Source organism: Taudactylus pleione, unplaced genomic scaffold (assembly GCF_031769625.1).
Source record: "Taudactylus pleione unplaced genomic scaffold, aTauple2 ptg000652l, whole genome shotgun sequence".
Lineage (NCBI taxonomy): Eukaryota > Metazoa > Chordata > Amphibia > Anura > Myobatrachidae > Taudactylus > Taudactylus pleione.
The window spans coordinates 8935682-8963079 of record NW_028285054.1 but is presented as its reverse complement, the minus strand read 5'-3'; the positions used below and the strand labels follow the sequence as shown (position 1 = coordinate 8963079).

Here is a 27398-nt window from a genome sequence, read left to right as displayed (position 1 = left end):
ATTACCACAGAGTTTTAACCACATATTTTAATAGGGGATTTTACCAACAAGTGAGAGTTTTTGACAAGGAACTTTGGTTTTGTGGCAGGAAAATGTCGGCTATTTTGAGTTTCTGAGCTGAGAAGACCATTTAATTAGGATATCCCCTATAGATGGGCTCTGTATGGCTGCTACACCCGTAACCCGATCTATACACCCGGATACCTCCTTATATAACCCCTCCGGGCCGCTTACCACGTATCCCCCCCATACATAGAGCGAGTGTCGGTCGGTGGCGGCGCAGTGCCCGCTCCTCTCCTCGGCCACACAGTAGCGCTGCGCAGCTGCCATGGTGACCCGCTCCCGCAGCCTCAGCTGTCACCCAGCAGTAAGTAAACAGTTAAGAGCACACGGGAGGACGGGACACCGCACGGGACACAACGAAACGCGCATCGCGCAGCACTAGCTCTGGAACTACAAATCCCATAATGCCCCGAGGCTGGCAGGAGCTGGCAGGGCACCATGTTGCATGGATTAACTGCCCATCATACTATGTAGATGCAAGAGAGTATCTTAGACATATATCTAGGACCTGCTGCACCTTGTAGTCCCACCACAGTTTGTGTACTCTTGAGGTAGATCATTGTAAGACACTGACTAAGCGTGTGCTGCTTCATAAAATACTTTATTAAAAGCCGTGAAGAAGGAGCCAGTAGGTAGCACATAAACCGGGTTGGAAGTGGATAGATTCCCTGACGTACTAAAACTGAAGGGGAAATATACCTTTCCAAACCAGTAATAGGTGACCCATAGCAGCGGGCACTGTGAACTCCGGTAAAATGGCGGCGCGCTGCGGACACAGTAGAAACACACCCTCATCCCCTGGTGTTTCGGCGGTTAGTGCTGCTGTGTGCGGGGGTGACGTCACTCCCAGCTGGTCTCCGGGTTTTTGGCGCCAACTTTTTGAGATGGCCACTGACAGCAGGCTGAAGAGTAAGGTGACCTCCGCCTTCAAGATGCACGGGCTGCTGCTGCGGGCGTGAGTATCCCCCGTATACGGCGCTGACAGTCATTACCCGGGGGCAGCCTGTGTACGCTGGTGCCGGGGCTGCGTATAGACCCCTAGCATGGGCTACAGTGCATGTGATGTACAGCTAATTGTATTGTGGCCGCTCATTGTCATCCTGCTCATCGTGTTTATGTTATATCTAATCTACACAGTACAGGTGATGTGCTCCCTTCCCCACATCACCTGTCATATGGTATATACACAGCACATACAGGTGATAGCCCCCACATTACCTGTCATATGGTATATACACAGCAGATACAGGGGATAGCTCACACATTACCTGTCATATGGTATATACACAGCACATACAGGGGATAGCCCCCACATTACCTGTCATATGGTATATACACAGCACATACAGGGGATAGCCCCCACATTACCTGTCATATGGTATATACACAGCGCATACAGGGGATAGCCCCCACATTACCTGTCATATGGTATATACACAGCGCATACAGGGGATAGCCCTCACTTTACCTGTCATATGGTATATACACAGCGCATACAGGGGATAGCCCCCACATTACCTGTCATATGGTATATACACAGCGCATACAGGGGATAGCCCTCACTTTACCTGTCATATGGTATATACACAGCGCATACAGGGGATAGCCCCCACATTACCTGTCATATGGTATATACACAGCGCATACAGGGGATAGCCCCCACATTACCGGTCAAATGGTATATACACAGCGCATACAGGTGATAGCCCCCACATTACCTGTCATATGGTATATACACAGCGCATACAGGTGATAGCCCCCACATTACCTGTCATATGGTATATACACAGCACATACAGGGGATAGCCCCCACATTACCTGTCATATGGTATATACACAGCACATACAGGGGATAGCCCACACATTACCTGTCATATGGTATATACACAGCATACAGGTGATAGCCCCCACATTACCTGTCATATGGTATATACACAGCACATACAGGGGATAGCCCACACATTACCTGTCATATGGTATATACACAGCACATACAGGTGATAGCCCCCACATTACCTGTCATATGGTATATACACAGCGCATACAGGGGATAGCCCTCACTTTACCTGTCATATGGTATATATACAGGGGATAGCCCCCACATTACCTGTCATATGGTATATACACAGCACATACAGGTGATAGCCCACACATTACCTGTCATATGGTATATACACAGCACATACAGGTGATAGCCCCCACATTACCTGTCATATGGTATATACACAGCACATACAGGGGATAGCCCTCACTTTACCTGTCATATGGTATATACACAGCGCATACAGGGGATAGCTCCCACATTACCTGTCATATGGTATATACACAGCGCATACTGGTGATAGCCCCCACATTACCTGTGATGTGGTATATACACCGCATACAGGTGATAGCTCCCACATTACTCTAACTTGTTTGTCAGTTACTATATTGGTGATGCCTCCTCCATTTATGTGACGTATAGATGATGCCCTAACAGCTGATATCATGTAATATAGCAATGACAATGTGCCTGTATTGTGACTTATAACAAAATATACTGCAGGTTCATGTAATACAGCATAGGGGACCTGTCACCTACACACAGCAGAGGCATTTGTTGTCTAGGATGCACTAGTACAGATTATTTTCCCTCTTTCCAGGCATGTTCTGTATAAGTGACAACTCCCTTAGGACCCCCAGAATTGTCTATGGGGGTGATTTAATTCAGTGGGAGCTGCGCTGTTTAGTCTGATACTTACAAGTTAAGTCAGAGAATACGAGTTCTCGCAACTTAACCTGGGTGTTTAGTCGCGAGAACCGGCATTCTCCGACTAAGGTGCCGGCTGCGAGGCTGTTAGCGCCGCGCTAAGCTGGAAAATAGCATTGCAGTCAGCACTTTAGTCGGATCTCTCCTCGCACCCTCAGGAGGGTGCGAGAAGAAATCATTCAGTCGCCCTAACAGCGGGGTCAGTTGAATAACCTCGGGAGCTCCCTCCCAGCACTATTTAACTCCCGCTGAATTAAATCGCCCCCTATATGAGGAATGACGCCGTTCACAGACCTATCCACTGTACAAAACAAAAACCAAAAAGATCAAATCTGATGGCGCCTAATCACAGTATCTAATTATTGATAAACAAAAATGGACAGCTGCAACTAAAAGGGATCTGCACCCCCCAATGTAAATGTGAAAATAAAAAAAAACCAATATAATTGCGCTAGTCCAATTGGTAATGTTCCAATCTAAAAGTCTGGTATGCACATAAATGTTTTTATTCAAATATAAATATAAGCATCAAAATAAAAACAATAAAACACAAGGAATAAATCCTTCTAATAATGAATTATTAGCTTCAATTGCACTAATTTAAATGAAATGTGTAGCATGAATCAATTGGAAACATAAAATCCTCTCCTGCTTGTCTGAATGTGACAATTCTGAAAATTATAGCAACAATTGCAATTGGCACTGGTTCCTCAGAAGCCTTTTTGTTCTCTGTAATGTGTGGAATATATCCAGTTCAAATCCACATAGAAAGTGTCCCAATAATCTCCAGGCTGTATTATTGGCAGCTATATATTCTCCATATAAGTTATCACCAGGCAGAGTTTAGCTTAATAAACACAGCGAGATGCAGTCTTGTATATGGACACTGTAATAACGCTACACGGATTTACATCAATAGGGCACGATCTTTGGGACAACAGCCATAAGTGGAAGTAAAAAAAGCTGTACGAGCTGTAATTGCCTCACTTAAAGTTCTATACTAGTATCATAATACGTAGGCTCTGTTGTTGGTGTAGAGCCAAAACGCAATTGGAGTGTGGTATATGGACTGAGGGCCTGATTCAGACCTGCTCGTGAGCGCTGAGCGCTCGCAAGCGGGTCGATGGTGCCCTAGTGCGCATGCACACGACGGAGGGAGCTCCGTCGTGCGCTTGCGCGAGACCCGCATAGCGACGGCCAAGCCGTCGCTATGGGTCTCACACCAAAGGGGGCGTGCTGTCGATGCGTTGCTGCCCAGACGGAGGCGTTCCCATGGAACGCCTACCGTCTGGGGCCGACCCCACTGACATCACTAGTGATGTCAGTGGGAGTGCTTTTGACTCTGATAGAGCCAAAAGCACTCCTGGGCTTGCGGCAGCGAGAGCCTACCGCAGGGTCTCGTCGCAAGCCCGATGGTCGCAATGGTCTTGACCATCGCGACCATCTTTTTGGCCGCTCGCATAAGCTGTGGGTGGTCACCCACAGCTATGCGAGCGGCCAGGAGGCCGCTCCAATTTTAGGTAGGAGGGCCCTGATTCAGAGCGAGCGCTCTTGTCAGAGCGTCCGGCTCTGAATCAGGCCCTGAGTTCCGTGTGCAGTTCCTATGTGTGCTGTGAGCATACACGGTTCTTGTATGTAGTCAGTAAAGTATAGTTCAGATCAACAGTTCCACTGCATACTCACACACTCATTTTGTTGACAGAATGATACCAGTCATATGTAGTCACGGAGAGCGGACGTAGCATGTAATTACTCCAAATAGTAGATCCGTATATAGTACAGCAAGCGACCGTTCTAGCAGAAAGGCTTGGAGTGGATAATGATTAGATAAACCCACAGTCCTAATGCATTTCTCATCAGTATGAAGGTTCATCAGAACTCAGTCCATATACCACACTCCAATCGTGTGCTGGCTCTATACCAACAACAGAGCCTACGTATTAGGATACTAGTATAGAACTTTAACTGAGGCAATTACAGCTCGTACAGCTTTTTTTTTACTTCCACTTATGGCTATTGTCCCAAAGATCGTGCCCTATTGATGTAAATCCATGTAGCGTTATTACAGTGTCCATATACAAGACTGCATCTCGCTGTGTTTATTCAGCGGAGTTAAACTCTGCCTGGTGATAACTTATATGGAGCATATATTGCTGCCAATAATACAGCCTGGAGATTATTGGGACACTTTCTATGTGGATTTGAACTGGATATATTTCTAACTTTACAGAGAACAAAAAGGCTTCTGAGGAACCAGTGCCAATTGCAATTGTTGCTATAATTTTCAGAATTGTCTCATTCAGACAAGCAGGAGAGGATTTTATGTTTCCAATTGATTTATGCTACACGTTTCATTTAAATTAGTGCAATTGAAGCTAATAATTCATTATTAGAAGGATTTATTACTTGTGTTTTATTGTTTTTATTTTGATGTTTATTTTTATTTTTTATTTATTAATTATAATAATATTGCATTTTTTGTGTCCCTTGTATATTGTTATTTGAATAAAAACATTTATGTGCAAACCAAACTTTTGGATTGGAACATTACCAATTGGACTAGCGCAATTATATTGTTTTTTTTTTATATCCACTGTACACACTAGCAGATGCACTATAGATATATCGCCAGTTCAATGGAACGGGCGATATATCTATCAGTGTGCACCCTACTTTACTCTGGCCTACATGACTGCACTCTTTCTACCAACACTTGACATTGGCTTGTAATCTAGACCATTCTAATCTCCATTCCAGGCCTCTGCTAGTGACCTTGTTTAGTTTACCTATCCGTGTCTCTAATCCTGGCTAGTCTGCTTATCTATTGGTCTGTCTGAATCTGCTTCCAGGGCTTTACTACCTGTACTTTTTCCAAAGGACAGGAAAACAATCAAGTATTTCTACTTCAGGGTCCATAGGGGGTCCACAGGGTTGACCTTGGGGTATAGGTTGGGAACCAAATCCGGGCACCACGCAGTTAAAGCTTTTAGCTCCCAGGATGCACTTGGGTCCACTCTCCTTATAACCCCACCCCCCAGCCAGAGGCACCTCAGTTTAAGTTGGTGCCCGGCCGGAGTTGGGTCACCGTTACTGCAGGGGGGCTGCTTAGCAGCCCCTAAGCTTAAAAGAGTTTTATTTTATTATTTTTTTTTTACTACTCTTCAGAGCGGCAGCATCAGACTGTCCAATGGACGTCTGAGCTGCCGCTCCTACACCCCGCCGGCGCTGCGACGCCAGTACAGATCTGGGGATCGCAGCGGGATCCCAGAGTCTGTACTAGCCGGGCTCTGGAGGAACCCCTGGGCTGCTGCCGGATCGACGGGGACAGGTAAGTCGCGTGGTCACCGCTTGCGGTGATCCACGTGTGAATATGCAGCCTTATGCCTCCGGTCTCTGGGGACAGACCGGAGGCGCTAGCGGTGGCGGCGGGCTCCCCCTCCATGGAGGCATACCCCGCGTGTCCACAGCCCACCAGGGATTATAGCGGCAGCTGGAGCCGGCATCCCGGGGGGTTAATTGCTAGCCAGGGGAGGAAGCCTTCCCTGTCTAGCGGCTCCTCCCCTCAGCTCAGCGCGCCTTTCAATAATGCAGTCTGGCGTCGCTGAGCTGCTTCCTCCGCGGGCCACGCTTCTTCTGAGGTCTCCAGTGGCCATTTTCTCTCTGTGGTGCTGCAGAACTCTTAGGATGTCAGTGAGCCCAGTCCCCCTGCGTACCTGGCCATTTTGGGTGAGTGTACACAGCGCTATAGCCTTCCCAGACACTGAATCTGGGCAGTTGAATGTAGCGACATTGTGCAGTATATTATATGTCATGCAAATATATGTATATATATTTTTCTGCATTGTATGTGACTTATGCTAGTGCTGACTGTCTGCTTTTTCTCTCACCTGTCAGTGTATATCTATCCCTTTTCTTTATCTGCCCTAATACAGGTGTACCTGGGGTGGTTCTGAGACCTCACATATATATATATTTGTTAATATCTGTGAGGTTTGTCACATACTGTTGCGTGCTGCACGTTGCCATATTTTAGATGGAACTGTGAGCTGCATACGCTGATAATGGGTCCCTGCAGCTAATCTTAGCGTCAGTCAGGACCGGTATGGCGCTGCTTAATATTTCCGTCAAGATAGTCAGATATATCTGACCAGGAGATTGCACACGATACTGCACCCATTATTGCTATCCTGCAAGTCATAGCCTGCAGGAATTAGTGCGGAGGATTTTAACTCAGAAAGGTTTATGTATGCGGCACCATCTGGTGCGGGGCCCCTTGCACGACCCCCTTAAAGGGCGGTTTATTTCTCAGGATCCTCTCCTTGAGGATCGCCGGGCGGGCCCCATTGTCGTCACTCGCTTGGAGTTACTTCACCATACTGCCCTTTTGAACTCGGGGTATCTCGCAATTTCTTGCAATTTACCCCTGTGCAACAGACTGTCGCTCCCTGCCAGGGTTTTTCACAGTACATGAATTACCTCCGATACCACATCGGTCTGTCATTCCCCTTGCAGGGATTACCACAACGGCCACCCTGGTGGATGTCGTTTTATACGAAATACTAATTGGCGTGATATACGCCCTGTGGTTACTGACCAGTGGCTCTGCCGTGAACTGGAGGGTATATTCGGCTCTTTCCCTCTCACATGGGGGGAGCCGATTTCAAGTATTATTATCCCTGCTTTGGGGCTGGTAGCCAGGTTCATTCTGGATATAGAGAATGTCGATCCTGCACCTGTATCATACATCTCCCGTTTTCTGCCCAGCGGGTGGATCTCATAGCGGGAGTCTGGCTGTCGCCAGATACGAGGAGTCACAAAGGCCTCCTGTTTCCCATTCCCTGAGGGTCCTCACAAGTAATGGAAAGCCCCTTCTGGGATGGATTTGTATGTTAATCATCGGGTTACAGGCATTAATACGCCTCCCATCCCGGCCTGGACGGATTTTATGGATCCGTAGGTGGTAACTTTGCCTGAAATCAATGTACTCGTTTTCAGGGCCTGTTGCCCGTCCTACCATGGCCATCGCATGGTGATGCTTTTGTGACGTTTTTCACCTCCAACACGTCTGAGGTTCAAATATCTTTTGCCGCTCACATAAAATATGCAGTGGTCATATGTGGGATTACTTCATGGGATGCCGGTCTTCTAACTTTCAGGGTTTCGGCGGCGTCTGTATCCGCCGCAGTACCCTATGGCTGCGTTATGGGAAAGCAGAGGTGCACACTCCTTCCATGGGGAAGATCTTGTTTGGTCCTGACCTTGACAAGATCGTTGCATCATTGGCAGTATCACTAATGGGGAGATACCGTCTTTAGCTACTCCCACTACATTCGGACTAACTCTGTTAAGTCTTTTTGTCCTCAGGGTCAGCCTAAAGGCCTGTTTTTTCCTAGGCTGTCGGCCTCCATGGGGGCCACCATATCCAGTACCGAGCAGTCCTGGACTTCCGGACGACCCTGTTTCTACACCTGAGGATATACCCTCAGCCTGACGGGACAGGTCTACATCTGGGGAATTTCCAGAGTGAGGTACTGATTCTCAACGGCCTCTCATTGCTCAGGCAGCCTCCTCACAGGCATTGTTACACGGGCCCTTCTTCAGACCTGATCAGGGCCTTACAATCCCAGAAAGCTATACAGTCTTTGTGGTAAGCAGAGCTATTTCGGCCAACCTCACTATCTCAGTGAGGGACTGGTTGTTCTACTTTCTTTCTGGGGCGGTGACCGACTGGTCCTCATTTGCCTATACTCTCTCAAATCCCTGAATCAGATTCCAACGGTGCCTGGACATAGGTGGAATCGTCCATGCTCCATCATCCGACGTTTGGAACCTGGGGATTTTAGGGTATATCTGAGTATTCAGGATACGTACCTACGGGTACGTACAGAGCCCTCTCATCAGCATGGGTTCAGGTTTGCTGTGCCACAGCAACACTTGTAAGTTTCGGGCTCTGCCTTTTGGGACTGTCCTCAACTCCACCGGGGTTTACCAGCCTTATGGATTTTCTGACAGTTCACCTGTTCAGGGTATCCGAATGCTCCTTTCTCTGGACGGTCTCCTGCTTTTAGCAGGATCACCAAGGTACTTTACCGCCAGGTCAGGATAACCGTGGCTTCTTCTCGGCACAGATAATTAGTCAACGGAGAAAAAGTCCTCCCTACATCCCTCACAGGGTTTTCTTCATCTGGGAGCACTGCTGGATTCTCAGACTCTGAGAATTTTTCTGGCGTAAGACAAGATCTCCACTCTTCAACTTGGAGTGTGCGGATATCTACGCATTCGACATATGTCATTACTCTTTGTGATGCGCGGTCTACCAGAGTGTCTACCTTTTGGTAGGGTGGAATGTGCTCAGTTCCATTCCAGGCCTTGCCATAATTGACTCCCCTCCAGATGGATCGAGTTTTTCCCATCGGATCGCTGTTCGAACGATGATACTTTCTCCGGAGGCGAGTTGGTCTCTGTCCGGGTGGCTATGGCCATCTCGTCCAGGGTGTTCTTTGCTACAGACAGTGTCTGGTCCGCATTCGTTTCGGGGCAGTTGGACGTCTGTCGTTTCTGCCCTGCCACTTAACTTGTTGATACTTTAGGCTGTCTTGGACCTTCACTCTGGCCTAACCCATATGTCACGGTAAACCTGAATAGGTTCAGTCCGACAGTGTCACAACAGTGACTTCCATCTAGGCAACACTGATAGTTGGGTGGCAATGTCAGGTATGTCATCCATTCTGACATAGTCCAAGGGTCTTCTCCTGGCCAACTCTGCAGTGTTTATTCCCGGAGCTCTCCATTGGGAAGCGAGCTTCCTCAGCCGTTGCGACGTGCATCCCGGGGACTAGTCTCTTCTCCAAGAGAGGTTTCAACTCCTGGTGAGCAGAGGGGGCCTCCCTGAGGGGATTGATCCTCATGGCCTTCTGACTTGATCACACATTACCGGTGTTACAGTCCATCTCCAGGAGTACTGAAGCTACCTTCAGTGACTCTTTGTCAGTGAAGTGGTCCTTCCACTTTGTGTACCTGTGTCCTCCGGTATCCCTTCTTCCTCGAGGTCTTCGGAAGTTTAATTCGAGACGGAGGGGCTTTCCTTCTGGGGGCTCCAGTTCGTCCCAGACATCACTGGTACTAAGATTTTCGGAGTCTCCTCATCGATACTCCGTTCCTATTGCTTCACTATCTGGACCTGTTGTCTCAGGGTCCTTGTTTTTCCCTGGACCTGGATCGTTTGTCTTTGACTGCGCCCCTACTGTGGTCCTGGGGCTTCCCTGGCTCTGTCTTCATTGAGATGTTTAGAGCAGATAGGCCAGACTTTGCTGGGTTCTGCCACGGACTGTGGCATACATAATTCTTATGGTATCGTACCTGTCGATACGATCCTCCGGTGTCCAGGATTTTCAGATATTCTGGCATTCCTTCCGGCTGGCTTGGGTTTCACCCTTGGCCTGGCCTTCCTGACAGTGCGGATCTCTACACTGTCGGTATGGTTAAGATATGGAATTGCTCCGCTCTGGTATCCAGTTCATCCTTTGGAGTGTTTTCTGGATTATGCCTCCACTTGTCCTCCCTAGGGACTCCTGGGGAGTTAGTAGTGGTTCTTTGTTCCCTCCGGGGACAGTCAATGGAACCGCTGGTTGTGATAGCCATTACATGGTCTATTGTTTAAGCTCTCTCTCTCTCAGGGTGTTTAAATCAACCAGGAGAGTGTCTGAATTGGGAGCGTTCTCAGGTGGCTCCCTCTTCTGGAGGGCATCATGTCAGGGTGTGAGTTGCTCTCGCCCTGTATTTCTTCTTAGAGTGGTTTTTAGGTTCCATATTATTCTGGAACTTATGGTACGGCCATTCAGTCCCCAGTCTTCTCGGCTGGTGTGGCCTCATTGACTGTGGTCCGGCCTCTTTGGCTTTATATGATCCGTTCAAGTTCCTTATGGTAATCGGACTCGTTATTGGTGGTCTGCGGTTTCTGGTTTTCACAGGAAACGATGGCCGGCCTATAATTAAATGTTGGCTGGATGGCCTCGTATGTCTTCCTCAGGGGCCTACCCATGGGTAGGCATTTCTGTCGTTGAGGCTTGTTTTTTCTCGGGCCAGGTAACCCTCGTGGGCGGCTCGTTGTGTCGCCTCGGCTGTTTTGCCTTACTAGGTGTCCACGTGGTCTTCTGTCCATACCTTTTTATTGGTTTCCTTTGCCTCTCAAGATGCTTCCTTTTTGGCGACGGATTCTCCTCTCAGCACAGGAGCGTCCCCACCCTTGGTTGAACTGCTTTGGGACATCCCCAAGGTCAACCCTGTGGACCCCCTATGGACCCTGAAGTAGAAAACAAGAGATATGGTAAGAACTTACCTTTGTTATCTCTGTTTCTACGAAGTCCATAGGGTCCACAGGGCGCCCACCCTGACGCACCTGGCTTCATATGGGCTGTGTTACTGGTCACCGGTTTCCCGTCTCCTTTTCTGTGAGTATGGTTCTAGAGTGTTCCAGTTTTCTCTCTCTTTTTCTCTCCTCCTCCGGCCTTTGGCTACTTACAAACTGAGGTGCCTCTGGCTGGGGGGTGGGGTTATAGGGAGAGTGGACCCAAGTGCATCCTGGGAACTAAAAGCTTTAACTGCGTGGTGCCCGGATTTGGTTCCCAACCTATACCCCAAGGTCAACCCTGTGGACCCTATGGACTTCGTAGAAACAGAGATAACAAAGGTAAGTTCTTACCATATCTCTTGTTATTTGAATATATTTGATATTTTGTTTCCATAACCATTTGCACAGAGCACCTTATGTTCATAGTTGAATTATGGTGCCTACATGTAAACATATTTATTTATTACCAGTTATTTATATAGCGCACACATATTCCGCAGCGCTTTACAAAGCATATTTGGCCACTCACATCAGTCCCTGCCCCAGTGGAGCTTACAATCTATATTCCCTATCACATGTATACGCACACACATACAAACTAGGGTTCATTTTTTGGTAGGAGCCAATTAACCTACCAGTATATTTTTGGAGTGTGGGAGGAAACCGGAGTACCCGGAGGAAACCCACGCAAGCACAGGGAGAATATACAAACTCTGCACAGGTAGGGCCGTGGTGGGAATCGAACCCACGACCTCAGTGCTGTGAGGCAGTAATGCTAACCATTACACAGTCTGTGCTGCCCCATTTAGCAGAGCTACTTTGAAAAACCTCTTTTGTTAAAAGTATATGCAGTATTTTAGGTTTGTGCATTGATCTGAGATATGGGATACATTACTCCTGGTGTTTATTTACCCATTGTTGTCCTCCTGAGCCATGAATAACAGCTGTCTGTGTGTTGTTTTCAGGACAGTACACCTTTCTGTTAATCTAAGTGTATACTTTCTTTTAGGGAGGCCAGTAGGTATCTCAGTGAAGTTCTAAGCTCTGTTAATGAGGTGGAACTTGAGGATGTGATTGACAGTATAATTGGTGCCGTTGAGAAGCAGCCACGTAAGTGATAACTATGTTTGCCTCACTGTACTTGGGACATCTTTGATGTATTTATTGTAAGTGCTTACACACAGTACTGGTAACATTCCTCCGGTGTTGTGGGCCAGCCTATTAAATTAGAATCCATGTAAAATCTGATGATGTATGATGTTAGCATAGAAATACATCTAGTACCTATCAACAATCAAACATTAAACTGGAAGACCAGATTTGCCCAATTGCCCACTTTGGGACAAATGTCCCCCCATTTACTTGAAAACCCTGGAGATTTCCCTGGTTGGCGATACGGCACCGTCCTGCTGAGATCTGGACATTTGGGAGGTATGTATGTAAGAAGTGTAGCAGGGATATTGGTTTCTAGTCTGCCTGTTTAATCTCTCTGTCCCGAACAATGGAAAAAAGTACTATCTCCATGAAAACATATCCTATCTATTACAAGTAGATTGGATGGGAGTTCAGGACAGGTAGCATAATGTATAATAGGTGAACCTAAAAGACATGAACACAACTTATGCAGGGTACATTCGGAAACATGAGATATTTATCTACATTAATTTGTGCATATATTGCAAAAATATATATATATCATTGAAGTTTGGACACCCTGTCAGTTAGTACTGAGAGAAGCCAGGGCGGCAAGGAAGTTGTACCTCCTTTAAAGAAAAAAAAAAATATGATCCAAGAGTGCTTTAATGTATGTACATATCACAAACCCTGTTTTGGTTTTTCAGTTCGTTTCAGTGCATTTAATTCAGTAATTAACTGTGAATCAGTATGTACAGATATGTCATATTTCAGTGTGCATTAGGCTGAGATTGTGTTAATTTGAGCTATAGAGATTTAATGAAACGTGTATGCATGCGTGTGTATGTATAGAAAAAATATATTTATATGTGTGTGTATATGTACAGTATATGCATGACTGGATACGCACAAGGAAACTTTGTTGTTGCATGCCGCCTAATTATCACACTTTCACTCAGTGTCTTCCAACATGATTGAGAAGTCTGCCGTGGAGACAGCAGTACAGGAATGCAGCCGGTCCTGTGATGAAACAATGTAAGATAACATCTTCTGATTACTGTTCTGTCTCTATTGTTCCTGATGAGTTTAGCTTGTCTATTTTGGCAATAGACTTTAACTCTCCCGTTTTCATTTAAGAAAATGTCACATAAAAGGATTCAGCAAAGAAAATGCAAATGAAGAATCAAAGTCCCAATATAGATGGACTTCACTACATACAAAAGCTGGCCATACACTGAATGATAATCATGCAAACCAACCGTCTAAATGACTGGTTTGAACAATTATCGGTCAGTAGGTGGACATCAGCGATTGTTCACAGCCTGAGAATGCCTGAAAAAGTTTGGATTGTCTGGTTAGCAAACAGAAAGACTTTTGCTATTGGCGCTAACAATAACATCTGCAAATCTGTGTGTATCTAGCAAATAAAAGCAGGGGCTTTTGTTCATATTTTGATCAAAAAGTTTAGGCTTGCAGCCCTTATGCTGTTGTTTGCTAGATACACACAGATTTGCAGTATATTATTGTTAACGCCGAAAGCAAAAGTCTTTCTGTTTCGTATACATATATAGCATTAATACTGCCACTCAGCTGGTGCCATGTACAATATGGGTAAAACCGAGTGCAGGCATATGTCTATTTCTTTCCTGTTTGTTTGCTTATCAAACCTGTCGGATCAGCCCACCTGTCGTTCAGCAAACTTGAGGCATTGAATGGATATCTCTTCCATACATTGTGTGATGTATGGAGGCGCTCCAACTATCAGGCAGTCAGCTGGTCTACTCCTTAATGTTTCTGGTCCACATCTGACATATGGCCACCCTTTAAAAGGATTGTACTTCTGGTTATGTATGTTATGGTAGTGAAATATGTTTGCCTTGTATTGCTAAATACAGTATATGGAACCCAAATACTACCTCTGAACTATACCTTCAGAACTATACTTAATAGGCTGTATACAGTATATGTAAGTGCACTCTAAAAATGGGGGGATGGTGCGCAATACTACTCACCCTGAGAACAATTTGGTCTACAAGGAGCTGCTACAAAAAGTGGGAACTGCAACCCACCAAAATGAACATGAAGGTAAAATTGAGTGACATTGACGGTTTTCTTATTCTCTAAAGAGATACGTATCTCCAATTTTTTCCCCCATAGGGATTGCAGTGTACTTTTTATCGCTACATATTTACTGATTTTATTTATTGTGCTATTTGTCATTAAATTGTATGTTTTCTGTTCTACCAGCGCTGCATTTGTTTCTTTTTTACCTTCAAGTGCACTCTAAGCCTGTAGTTCTTTTGCCATTGAGGGAGTAATGTAGGTAGTTGGTGTGTTTGAGAAGACTATTCTCAACCCAGTGTGTTTTTTATTCTCCATTAGTCAACCTTCCTGCAGCAATGAGATTTATGTGCTTTACCCTTCAATGTTACCTATTTGCTTCTCCTGGGCATTCCAGCATGAATCTAGGCACCAGTGTAGAGTTGAGCCCGGGTACACACTAGACCAGTGGTTCTCAAACTCTGTCCTCAGGACCCCACACATGTCACATTTTCCAGGTCACCCAGCAGTGGCACAGGTGTACTCATTGCTCACTGACAAATTTTAAAAGATCAACAGGTGGAGCTAATTATTTCACTTGCAATTATGTGAGGAAACCTGGAAAACATGCACTGTTTGGGGTCCTGAGGACCGAGTTTGAGAATCCGTGCACTAGACGATATGTCATCCGATCCGCCAGATCAGATGACATATCGGGCACGTCAGTCAGTATGTACCCTCTACGTTGCTGACGATGCACGCTCCCGCGCGTAGTCGGCGTCATTGCTCATCGGACCTGCTCGCACGTCTGTCGGGCGGTATTGTCAGTGGGGGCCATGCTGCCGAATGCAGCTTGGCCTTCGCTGTCTGCATCGGCAAGTGTATATGCACTTGCTGATGCTGGCACCCCCGTCGGGTCCCGCCCACTCATGATATCGCGCTGGGTACACATTGTTTAGTGTGTACCCAGCTTCAGTTTAGATTGCACTTCAGAAGTGTTAAATCCTTTTACATTGTTCGATTGTAACCTAAGGAAAATCCTGTGTTAAAGGTTCTCTTTCAAAAAACCTAGATGATACCAGACTGTGTATAAACCTAGGTCTAATGATGATTGGCTATAGCTCAGTGGTTTGCAACTCCAGTTCCCAAGTACCCCCAACTGGTCATGTTTTCTGGATTTCTTTAATCATGCACAGGTGAGTTAGTCTGTTTTGCTGAGTCGGTAATTATCCCACCTATTTCCACAGACAGAAATCCTCAAAACATGACCAGTCGGTGCTAGAGGATTGGAGTTGAAAACCTCTGAGTTATAGGGATGGGAGAGGGCGACTGATTTTAAGAAGGGATGATTGAGTGCATCACAGGTAAACAAACAGGAAACCAATGGATACAGGAGAAATATCCTGGGGAATGGGAGTGAGAAATAGATGCCCATAACCAAGTAGATTTTTTCCAGTGGGTTAAGTAGGATGGTTAGTGGGTGCAGTGACTCATGTTTTCCACAGTACCTTGTGGCTAATAAAAATGTATAAATGAGACCATGTGAATGTAGCAACCAAATAAAAAATGAGGATGAGCGCCCATCAATTGGCCTCAGAAGCCTATAGAGATCTGTGTGCAGGTAAGGCTCTGAAAGTGTCCCCCTAGGACGGGGAGTTTGATTTCACGTTTTCATCCGAGAGGTGTCTTAGAACATGCCAGTGGCTTTTCCATGATCAATGCGAGCACAATTCCAGCTAGACCCAATAGGTATGGCATCACAGAATTATCCTGTGTCACCTGCTTTGCGCAGTCACGCCACATTCCTCTCATGGTAAACCGTACAGTCTCCCAAGAAAACCTCTCCTGTAACCTGATTATTGTGCAGGTCGCCAGTGAGCGACTGTTATGTACCCCTCTGTTGCAGCATTCACCAAATAATCTCCTAAAATGTTTGAACCCTGTGTCCATTCCCTCAATGATCATTGTTTTCTAAAAGAATAGTTTCCTTTACTTGTAATGTAGTGTAGACCTGGCATTGCCCCAGGCTCAAAACCCTGTCTGGCTATCAAATTAGAACCACGTGTTGAAAACTTTTACAAGGGCACCTATAATACTTAGTGTGAGCTATGTCTATGACAGCCTGCATTATTCCTAATGCCTTTGTTGTTGAGATCATGCAGGGGCTTCTATATGTCTCTAAGGAATATAATGTAATGGTACTTTGAAGCTGTATCAATTTTTTAGTTAGTGGTTTCTCTCCGTTTCTCTAATGTGGACAAACCTATGGCAGTTTGCAGGGAGGAGCATCCTAAGTAGCATTCTTTGCCTGAAAATCTTTGCTGCTTGGCAGGGACTTCAGGTGCTGTAACATTTCTCACATCCCTGCTGCTTTGTTGGGGAATGTGCACTGCTATGCCCTGGGCAGGGAGATAGATCCACATGTGTAGGAAGAGAGCCTGTACCAAATTGAGAGTAGGGCCAACTGAGAAATTGGTGTCAATCAGTGCCAGAAGAGCCCTCTACTGCTTGATTGTGTCCCCTCTGCTCCTGCTGCTTGTCTTTGCCCATAGTGTGGGTTGTTAGCTTGCTGGTGAAATTTTAACAGCCAGGGCTTCTATAGAGTGGATGTAGGCCATGCCAGGTACAAATATTATTAGTTGCTAATGACTTTATCTTTAAATAGTGTTTCAGTGTGGTGGTCCGTTTTAACTTGGAGTATTACACTTTGCAGCACATTTAATATAGAAATTGTGCTTTTGCAGATGATATCTGTGAATAGTGTTAGTAGCGATAAACCTATGTAGAAGTGTGTGAATGTGTATATATATATATATTTTTTTTTTTCATATAAACTGCTTATTTTGATTTCCAGAGAGCACATCTTCAACATTATCGGAGCCTACGATATACCCCGTTTCATCTATAACTCGGAGAGAAAGAAGTTCCTGCCGTGAGTTGATGCTGCCTGAGTTCTCCTCTTTTAGTGCGTTATCTCATTGACGTGCCAGTTACTGATTTTCATGTTGAACCTGGAGACAGGAAGTCAGCAGATAATGATGATGATGATTTTGGCATTGGTGGTATAAATACCAGGCAGTATTTTTAGTAACGGCTGATAATACTCCACTAGCAAGTCTTTGGAGAACAACAAATTTGGCATTGTAAAGGCGTGTGTGTATAAATGGGACCTGCTATTGAATGGAAACTTTATACTGTGTCTGTAAGAGATTCATGAACGTGTGGTAGAATATGTCGACATGTCAAATGTCGGCAGGCAGCATGTCGAGCATGCGACTGTCTGTTCCGGAGTTGAGTATGCCTGACCCTAACCCTAAGCGCAGCCTGACCCTACCTATACAATTGTTTAATCATTGGCTGTTGACATTCTCCTGTCCAACATTCTGGGTGTATACCATTCATATACCTGGTGATGAGTTTTATAGTTCCAGATTAATAACGTTTGTGCTCCTTATTATGCATCTAAACAGTGATGTATTCATGCCTTTTAACTTTTAGAAGCATTTTTGATGGCACTACCAGGACTTGTATGTTTTATTTACTTTTGTTACAATGAAACAGTGGCCACCATAATTGTGTTTTCAATGATTCAGGAATCATGCGCGTCAAAGGTAATGATCGTTAGATACTACTGAGACAGGTGCATAGTACAGTGCAAAAAACATATTTCATAATAATACTTGCTTCTTTGAAGTATTGTTATTTATTTTCAGTTAACACCCTGCACCGCAGTAGTAGTACTAATCCTATATATAGATGCTAACAGATACCTGCAAGCGTTCATTAATCCCATGATGCGCTTACTTACATTTCCCTGCATATGTTCCACAGTTTAAAAATAGCCAATCTTCCAGAACCCAACCTACTTGGAAGTGGGAGAGATAAAGCAGAGTTGTTCCGTGAGAGATACACAATCCTACAGCAGGTGAGACAGGGTGGGAACACCAACATCATATGACGCATCCAGCTGCCGTCACTAGAGAGATTGCATTACAGACACTTTGGGGGCAGTTCAGTTCGGAGCGATGTGTTGTCGGAGAGGCGTGGGAACGCTAGGAATGTAACTTGACTGCAACGTGCCTCAATTTACCTTGCACCCCCCCTTAGGGGTGTACAGCAAAGTAAGCTTTAAGAAACATATCATGATGTGCGGCCGCACATTGCGACCCAACATCGCAAAGAAGAGACTTATCGAAACAAGTCAGCATTTTATCATTGCTGTGGAAGATGCTGATCAGCAGACAAATTAGACCAACATATACAGAGTACATACTGTACACATGGGGACATAATAACAATACAGTGACCATCCCACATCCTGTCTGTACTCAGTGTGAAGTGCTTTCTGCTGTATTACAGATGCAGAGAGACGGCATTTTTACTACACATAAGTTATATACAGGTGATCAACTAAACAATAAGAGTGTGCTGGGCGTTATACTGCGTTTCGGATATCTGTGGCAGTAGCTTTGCTGGGAAAAGTGATTATATATATATATATATATATATATTTATATTTATTAGCATGTGAATGCTGGCAACAGGACCCTAAATCTTCCGTACTTTGCCCCAAAATGCACGTGCTAGCTAAGCCTACCATATGTACGGGTCCTGTGCGCATTGCTTTTAGCCTGTACATCTCGCCAGAACTAGAGATTTTTCAGCGCTCCCAATTGAAATAACCACTTAAGCTCCATACACACGGAGCGATCAGATATCGTTGTCTGATCGTCCCATCATGTGCTGGATGTTCGATATCGAACATCCAGCACATGCACCAACCCCCCAAACAACTATAACGACCCGCGATCGGGGGTCCCTATAGTAACCAGGCTAACCTGGTTGATATCGACCAGGTTGGCCTGCATGTACGGGTGATGGTCGATATCGACCATCCGTGCCCGCGCATCGTCCATCGTTTGGGGGTTGGAAGGGCCCAAAAACAGGACGATATGATCGATAATGATATATCGTTGTCGTTCTTATCGTCCTATTAAATCTGACGGTGTGTACGCACCATTACTGTCTCTTGTGTGACATAGAAAGTTGGTGGTGATCACTTTTTTGAATTGCAGAGAACACACAGACATGAGCTCTTCACTCCCCCTGTGATTGGTGCACACCCTGATGAGAGCAGGAGCAAATTCCAGGTACATCGATGGGTATAATTATGATGCTTTGTTGATTTTTTTTTTTTATTTTTTTTGTGTAAACTTAAATACCCCTACTGTATGACCTGCTTTATTATACACAGCCTGCTGGAGTTCCATTGATATTGAAATGTTATATATGTCCCCGTGTAGCTCAAAACTGTTGAAAACCTTTTGGGGAGCGCTGCCAAGATGGGAGAGGTCATCGTGCTTGGAATGATAACTCAGCTAAAGGAGGTGAGAGATTCTCTGATGATGAATGGTTTGCATGGGACTGCTGCGAGAACATTCATGTTTCTTTTTTAATAGACATCAACTTCCAACTTTTTTATTGGCAACAAAATTCAAAAACAAAGTTGTTCTTGGCTGTTTGTGTTTTTGTTGAGGTGTGAATAAAACTAGTCCACTTACTGCTTGAAACGACATATACAGTGACTATAAGTAGTGTTTCTATTCACATTGTGCTTATTTACATCATAGAATTATACATCATAGAATCCACATGGGTTTATCAGGAATTATTACCACTGATTAATGAAGAACACTATTCAATGTCATTAAAAGAATAAAAAAACTCCTAAATGTGTGTTGATGAATTGCAACTACAAAAAGACAATATTGACAATATGTATCCTCCACCTACCTCACCTTCATTTTATTACTTGGTAGAAGAACCTTGCGCTGCGGGTGGTGCTGGACCTGGATACTGCAATTTTCTCTTTCGCCTTTGCAATATCTTAGATGGGACTGAGGAATAAGATATTATTATTGTCATTTATTCATATGGTGTTACAAGTGTTCCTCAGCACCTGAGCTTCTCCAGGACATTGTTATTTTTATTTTTTGGGGATGTGTTTGCTGTTTGATTGCGGTCATTATCCTGTTAGACTGTTCTCCCAAGACTTGTCTATATCATTTTCATGGTCCCTGAAGCAGAAAAATAGCCACATAGCTCCCACCACCATGATTTATTATATAATTGTGTATGGTAGTGCAGGGGTTGGGTATGGGTTTCCAGCAGTCAGGATCCTTGCGGTCAGAATCCCGACAGGGTTAACATACCGACACTTGTTGGTTGGTATGCTAACCCTCGCCCTACCCTAACCTTCCCTTCCTGGTGCCTAACCCTAACCAACCCCTTAGTGCCTGAATCTAACCCTCCTCCCCGGCAACCTAACCCCCGATACTTACCTTCGGGATGCCAACGGTCAGTATTCTGGAGCCAAGATCCCGACTACCGGAATTCTGGCATCGGTATTTAGACCATCGGCATCCCGTCAACCGGGAGGCTGACTACATCCCTGGTGCAGGTATGCTGGACATCATACACACAGAGCCCACTGGTGGTGAGACATAAAGGAAGGTGCGCTCCTCCATAACAGCCCATGGCTTCCGATACATGCTATGTGAGGTCATCAGCTTCCCCGTCAACGAGAAAACTTTGGCTTGTCAGCCTCTGTGCCCCTCTCATCACTTTTAAGTGCAGCTACATCTGCCTTGTTTAGGGTTGGTCATTGACCTTTGATGGTCTGAGGCCATTGGTTGGGGTTTCATCATCGATGACCAGCCACCAATGGTATTCTATTAATGGCTGACCCAGATTGTGAATTTCAAATGCGTTTTACACATGCTCTGGTGCCGACTGCGCATTTGTGCAAAACACAAACCATTGATGGCTTCTGTCCGCGCCATTGATGGTCAACCTTGCTTTTAGACACACTACTGGACTGGACAACTCCCCGGCTGCCGAAGATGATTGACAGTGCAACAGGAAGCCAGAGATATGGCAACGGGAGGGGTAAAGAAGTGGAAACAGAGACTGGGAGAGAAACAAGAAAGATGGGTTAGGCAAAGGGAGAGGGACACCATGGGTTGGCAGAGGGAGAGAGACTGGGTAAGAGAGGTAGAAAGTCATAGAGCCGTATTCAATATGGAAGTACGGAAAACGGGACCCGGCGAAACTTGAACAGACGAAAAGTCCTGTCAGATTTGGGGAAATCAGCCTGACACCCCCCAAAAGATACTCTGACATGGGGGTTCCCTATGGTACCCCCCAACTTGGCTTGATGAAGGTATTTGGTGTTTTTAAACGGGCTCAATAGCTGCTAAATAGTGTTTTGTATAAGTGGTGCAGAATAGTATTCAGGAGTATTTTTTCAAGAAAATAACATCCCAGCAAATTTGGGGTACTTGAAAATGGGGGTCAGCATATTTAAAAGCTGCTAAAGTGAAGTTGAAAAAATCATGAAAAATCCACCTACCGCAAGCCCCTGCAATGAAAAAAACACCTGGGGCATACTTGGGGACCCCCCCAGAGTCAAGTTCGCTAGTTTTTATCTTTGGCCCCCAACATTTTTTTTTTTTGCCCCGAAATTGAAAGTGATTTTTTGGGGTGTCCTTAAGTCTTTTATTTTTTTATTTTTGACAGTTTACCTTTTGGGGACTATCTGAAGGCTGCAATTGGGTTCCCGCAACGTTGCACCCCAAAACCCCAATTTTGCCATTTTTTCCGCCTGCCATTTATTGACTTTCCACCTACATGGAAAGTCTTCCAAATTGAATACGGAGTAAAACCAAAACAGGCGAAAATGACGTCATCGGCAAAAAATGTTCGCCAAAAACACGCGAAAACTGCTTTGCGCTTCTAAATTGAATACGGCCCATAGGGGGAGACTAAAACCACACACATGTGCGACCCAGCAACTCGGCAACTGACTGGTCCAAAATAATAGCTCACAGATCATGTTCTTCAGATGATACAGTGTTACCTTGTGCCAGCCTGTACACCTAGTAATGAGCTGAGCTAGTTTGCTCTTGGAAGCAATGGCTCTTAGTCCACTTGGTTCGGGGTCTCCCACACGCTTTATGGCTAACTGTTGGCAACATTTTTTGCCAATGTATCTTTTTGCAACACTCCCATAGCACAAAGTTATCTGATTTGCCAGAGTTGTTGTTGTCCCATAGGCAGTTTCTGCCATGGAAGACTGGATCTATGAGAGAGCACATAGGCCTCTTGGTGGTCTCCCTGGACGTGCCTTGCTTGCACAGGCAAATACACAGTTGTGCAATATTCTCTCCATTTTTATACAACGTCTTTGGTATTGTTCCAGGAGGGATATTACATTTGTTTGAATGCTCTTCAAACTTATTTTAGAAGCTTTTGTTTGCAATTACCATCTATGGGAGATCTCACAGACAGGTGGATTTAGTTTGCACTTGCTGCCTGTGCTGGGTCATGGGTTTGAGCCCAACCACGCACTGTCCCCTATTGGTGTGGAGTTTGTATGTTCTCTTCGGTGTTTGCCTTGGTTTCCTTCGGGTATTCCAGACTTTTGTTTTTCAAAGACATAATGGTAGGATAATTGACTTCTGACTAAATTAACCGTAGTATGCATGGATGTCCCCATGTGAAAGGGAACAAAGAATGTAAGCTCCATCAAGTCAGGGACTGTAGAAGATTAAGTGAAAACACTTTAAATGTACACAGGAGGGCTCGAGTCAATTAATTATGTTATCAGTGGGAACAATTGATTATTAATGTTGGCCATAGACTGAGATAAAACTCACCGTCAGACAGATCACTTATCTGACATGGCTATGCACTGCCGGATAATTGGCCTCTCTGTCTCGTGGTGAGTATATCCACTGTCAGATCTAAGCAACGGTTATCACATCAGTCAGGCACGTAGAAAGATTTCTCATGCCCCAGTGAGTGATAATTGGCACACGGTCGTGGCCATACACCTGTCAACTGTTGGCCCAATCAGCGAATAATCGCACAGTGCATGGCCGTCTTTATGTATCTCTGTAAAGCGGTTGCTTACTTTTGCAGTAAATTGCCTGGTTTTTTTTTTTTTTTTTGCAATTAAGAAAAAGCATCAGGATTTTTTTGTTTTGTTCAGTGGTGAAGATTCAAAAAAAAAAAAAAAAGAGAGTCTAAAGTGTGCATCAGTGTTTTGAAATTGGATGCTAAAGGAAAATAAAAGTATTATACTACGTAATAAAACTTTCGCAAATTGCTTCTCCAGCCCCTGGCAAGGAAGGAGGTGGGGGTACCTATTGAGATTTGGGAGTTAGGTGATTCATTTGGAGACCTATTGTAGGAATAAATCTGAGATTATGTTACAATCTGTAAACGATAGGTAGCAAATGTAGACAGAAAATATGTTTCACTTGGAGCTACAGTAGCTAAATATATACAGTATATGCAACTGCCCTTTAAGGAAGGATTGCGCAAACCTCCAGGAATCAGGTAATAAACAGGGTTGTGTAACAGAACTGCTGTAGTGTTGTGGTAATAGTGTGGTGTAATGTTTTGAGTGAAGCTCATAACTATTGAGCTGGGCACACATTAGACGACATGCAAACGATAAGATGCCGCTCACGATTTCCCTGGAGCTCCCAGACCAATGATATTGTCCTTGCACACTGAGCAATTTTACAAACGATATATGTGAGTCATTCGATACTAACAAATTGTTGGAATTCTGGCTAATTTAACATATCGTTTGTCGTTGGTAGTGTACACAGCGCACTATTTGCTCCTAGTCGTTAGCGACATTTTCCAAATTGAGTTGCATGTACAGACGACAGAGGATGTCCCTAGCGACCCGTGGGAGCGCGCATCGCTAGAAGTAGAGTGCGTACACACTGAACGATTTAAAGAATTTGTCAGAACAATTGCTCATTATCAACCGGGGAAACCAGCGCTCGCCCAGAATGACACAAATAATCAACGGTATAGGAAATATATGTAATATATATAAATAATCGGACAAAAACAATATAACTGTAAAAGTATTCAATTAGAAGGTGAGTACTCAATATATGTGTACTATATAAGTTAAATTATAAAATGAATGAAAATATCCAGTAAGCCAGATGAAAAAATGTGTCTAAAGTAAATCCTACCGGTATACAAACAAAGTACAGGGTACAAGACAAACATAGAAACAGGGTTTAAATAAAATTGAAAATTCTAAAAATGAATCTAGGAGTGAATGTAGGGAGAGCAGGTTTCCGGGTCTCCCTATTTATACAATTGTCAGGCTCCATATGCTAAAATAGAGAAACACAAAGTATACTGCGCTAAGCACTGTGAATTTAATCTGTAATTTATGCAATAATGGCAAGGTTTGCTATCTGTTAAGGAACAGGAGGCTTGTAATAAATCGTAAAAATGTATTACTTATAAGTACATAACAAGAGATATGGTAAGAACTTACCTTTTGTCATCTCTGTTTCTACGAAGTCCATAGGGTCCACAGGGTTGACATTGGGGGTATAGGTTGGGAACCAAATCCGGGCACCATGCAGTTAAAGCTTTTAGCTCCCAGGATGCACTGGGTCCACTCTCCCTATAACACCGCCCCCAAACCAGAGGCACCTTAGTTTGTAAATAGCCAAAGGCCGGAGGAGGAAAGAAAGAGATGACTGGAACACTCGATAACAATACTCACAGAGAAGGAGACGGGAAACCGGTGACCAGTAACACAGCCCATATGAAGCCAGGTGCGTCAGAGCGGGCGCCCTGTGGACCCTATGGACGTCGTAGAAACAGAGATAACAAAGGTAAGTTCTTACCATATCGCTTGTTTTCTACTTCAGGGTCCACAGGGTTGACCTTGGGGATGTCCCAAAGCAGTCCTTATAAGGGTGGGGACGCTCCTGTGCTGAGAGGAGAATCTATCGCCCAAGGGAAGCATCCTGAGAGGCAAAGGAAACCAATGCATAGAACCTGAAAAAGGTGTGGACAGAAGACCACATGGCCACCTTGCAAGGCAGAACAGCCGAGGCGCCCACGAGGGGCCCACAGCCCAAGCAGAATAGTCATCAACCAAAACAGAAAGGCCTGTCCTATGTGTAGGCCCCTGAGATAGACATACGAAGTCATCTAGTCAATGTCAAATTATTGGCCGGCCATCTTTTCCTTACAAATAAGGAGTCTGATTTCCTGAACGGATCACATAAATCCGGAGAGGTCGGACCAGAGGCCACGCCAGCCGAGAGGACTGGTGACTAAAATGTCAGTACCATAAGTTCCAGAACAATATGGAACTTAAAAACCACTCTAGGAAGAGACACAGGGCGAGTGCAACTCACACCCCTGACATGGTGAACTATCCAGTAGAGGGAGCCACATGAGAACGCTCCCAATTCCAACACACTCCTGGCGGATGCAAACGCCATAAGAGAGAGAGAACCTAAGCTATAGACCATGTAATGGCTATAAAAGCTAGTGGTTCAAAGAAGGTCCCAGGAGGGCACGAAGAACCACTACTAAATCCCAAGGAGCCCCTAAGGGAGATAAAAGGAGGCATAATCCAGAAAAAACACCCTGAAGGATGAATCGGATACCAGAGAGTGGAGCAATTCCACCTCCAAACCATACTGACAGTGCAGAGATCCGCACTCTCAGGAAGGCCAGGCGGAGGGCGAGACCCAAGCCAGCTTAAAGGAATGCCAGAACTTCTGAAAATCCTTATCACCGGAGGATCGTAGCAACAGGTACGATACCCTAAGATTTATGTATGCCACAGTTTGTGGTAGATCCCAGCAAAAGCTGGCCTATGCGCTCTAAACATTTCAAAGATGACAGAGCCAGGGAAACCTTAGGACCACAGTAGTTACGCAGTCAAAGACAAACAATCCAGGTCCAAGGAAAAACAAGGACCCTGAGACCACAGGTCCGGATAGTGAAGCAGCAGGAACGGAGCATCGATGGGGAGACTCCGAAAATCCAAGTACCAGTGACATCTGGAGCCACCAGAAGGAAAGCCCCTCTGTCTCGAATGAAACTTCCGAAGACCTCGAGGAAGAAGCGAGACCAGAGGACACAGGTACCCAAAGTGGGAAGGTCCACTTCACTGACAGTCACTGAAGGTTGCTTCAGTACCTCTAGAGCTGGACGCTAACACCTGTAGTGAGGGACAGAGTCAGAAAGCCATGAGGATCACCTCAGGGAGGCCCCTTCTGCTCACTAGGAGTTGAAACCTCTCTTGGAGAAGAGAATAGTCCCCGGGATGCACGTTGTGACGGCTGAGGAAGCCCGCTTCCCAATGGAGAGCTCCCGGAATGAACACTGCAGAGATGGCCAGGAGGAGACCCTCGGACTATGTCAGAATGTGTGACATTTCTGTCGTTGCTACCCAACGACCAGTCTCTCCTAGATGGAAGCCACTATTGTGACACTGTCGGACTGAACCTTTTCAGGTTTTACCGTGAAATATGTGTTAGGCCAGAGTGAAGGCCCCAGACCGCCTAAAGTTCCAACAAGTTAATTGGCAGGGCGGAATCGAAAGACGTCCAACTGCCCCGAAACGAATGCGGACCAGACACTGTCTGTAGCAAAGAATACCCTGGACAAGATGGCCATAGCCACCCGGATGGAGACCGACTCGCCTCCAGAGAGAGCATCATTGTCTGAACAGTGATCCGATGGAAAAAACTTGTTCCATCTGGAGAGGAGCATATTATGGAAAGGCCTGGAATGGAACTGAGCATATTCCACCCTTCCAAAGGTAGACACTCTGGATATTCAACCACGCATTACAGAGTGTAATGACATATGTCGACTGCGTAGGCATCCGCGCACTCCTATTTGAAGAGTGGAGATCTTGTCTCACGCCAGAAGAGTTTTCAGATTCTGAGAATCCAGCGGGGCTCCCAGATGAAGTATACCCTGTGAGGGATGCAGGGAGGACTTTTTCCCCATTGATTAATAATCTGTGCTGTGAAGAAGCCACGGTTATCCTGACATGGCTGTAAAGTACCTTGGTGATCCTGCCAAGAGCAGGAGGCTGACCAGATACTGGAGCAGTCGGATACACTGAACAGGTGAACTGTCAGAAATCCATAAAGTTGATAAACCCTGGTGGGGCTGAGGACAGTCCAGAAGGCAGAGCCCGAAAAT

The 27398-nt window shown here is 45.2% G+C and overlaps 2 protein-coding genes across 2 annotated transcripts in view; one reads left to right on the top strand and one right to left on the bottom strand.

The window, feature by feature from the left end:
• The window catches only part of KLHDC1 (kelch domain containing 1), a 36375-nt gene extending 35996 nt beyond the window's left edge, over positions 1-379 (bottom strand). Inside the window, exon 1 of the mRNA XM_088455320.1 lies at positions 235-379. Within this exon, the coding sequence (XP_088311446.1) occupies positions 235-330 (96 nt within the window). The 5' untranslated portion in view covers positions 331-379. The remainder of the gene's footprint in view (positions 1-234) is intronic.
• Positions 380-862: 483 nt separating this feature from the next.
• The window catches only part of POLE2 (DNA polymerase epsilon 2, accessory subunit), a 46703-nt gene continuing 20167 nt past the window's right edge, over positions 863-27398 (top strand). Inside the window, exons 1-7 of the mRNA XM_088455279.1 lie at positions 863-1018; positions 12172-12272; positions 13256-13331; positions 17191-17268; positions 18168-18261; positions 19412-19486; positions 19640-19723. Of these exons, the coding sequence (XP_088311405.1) occupies positions 948-1018; positions 12172-12272; positions 13256-13331; positions 17191-17268; positions 18168-18261; positions 19412-19486; positions 19640-19723 (579 nt within the window). The 5' untranslated portion in view covers positions 863-947. The remainder of the gene's footprint in view (positions 1019-12171; positions 12273-13255; positions 13332-17190; positions 17269-18167; positions 18262-19411; positions 19487-19639; positions 19724-27398) is intronic.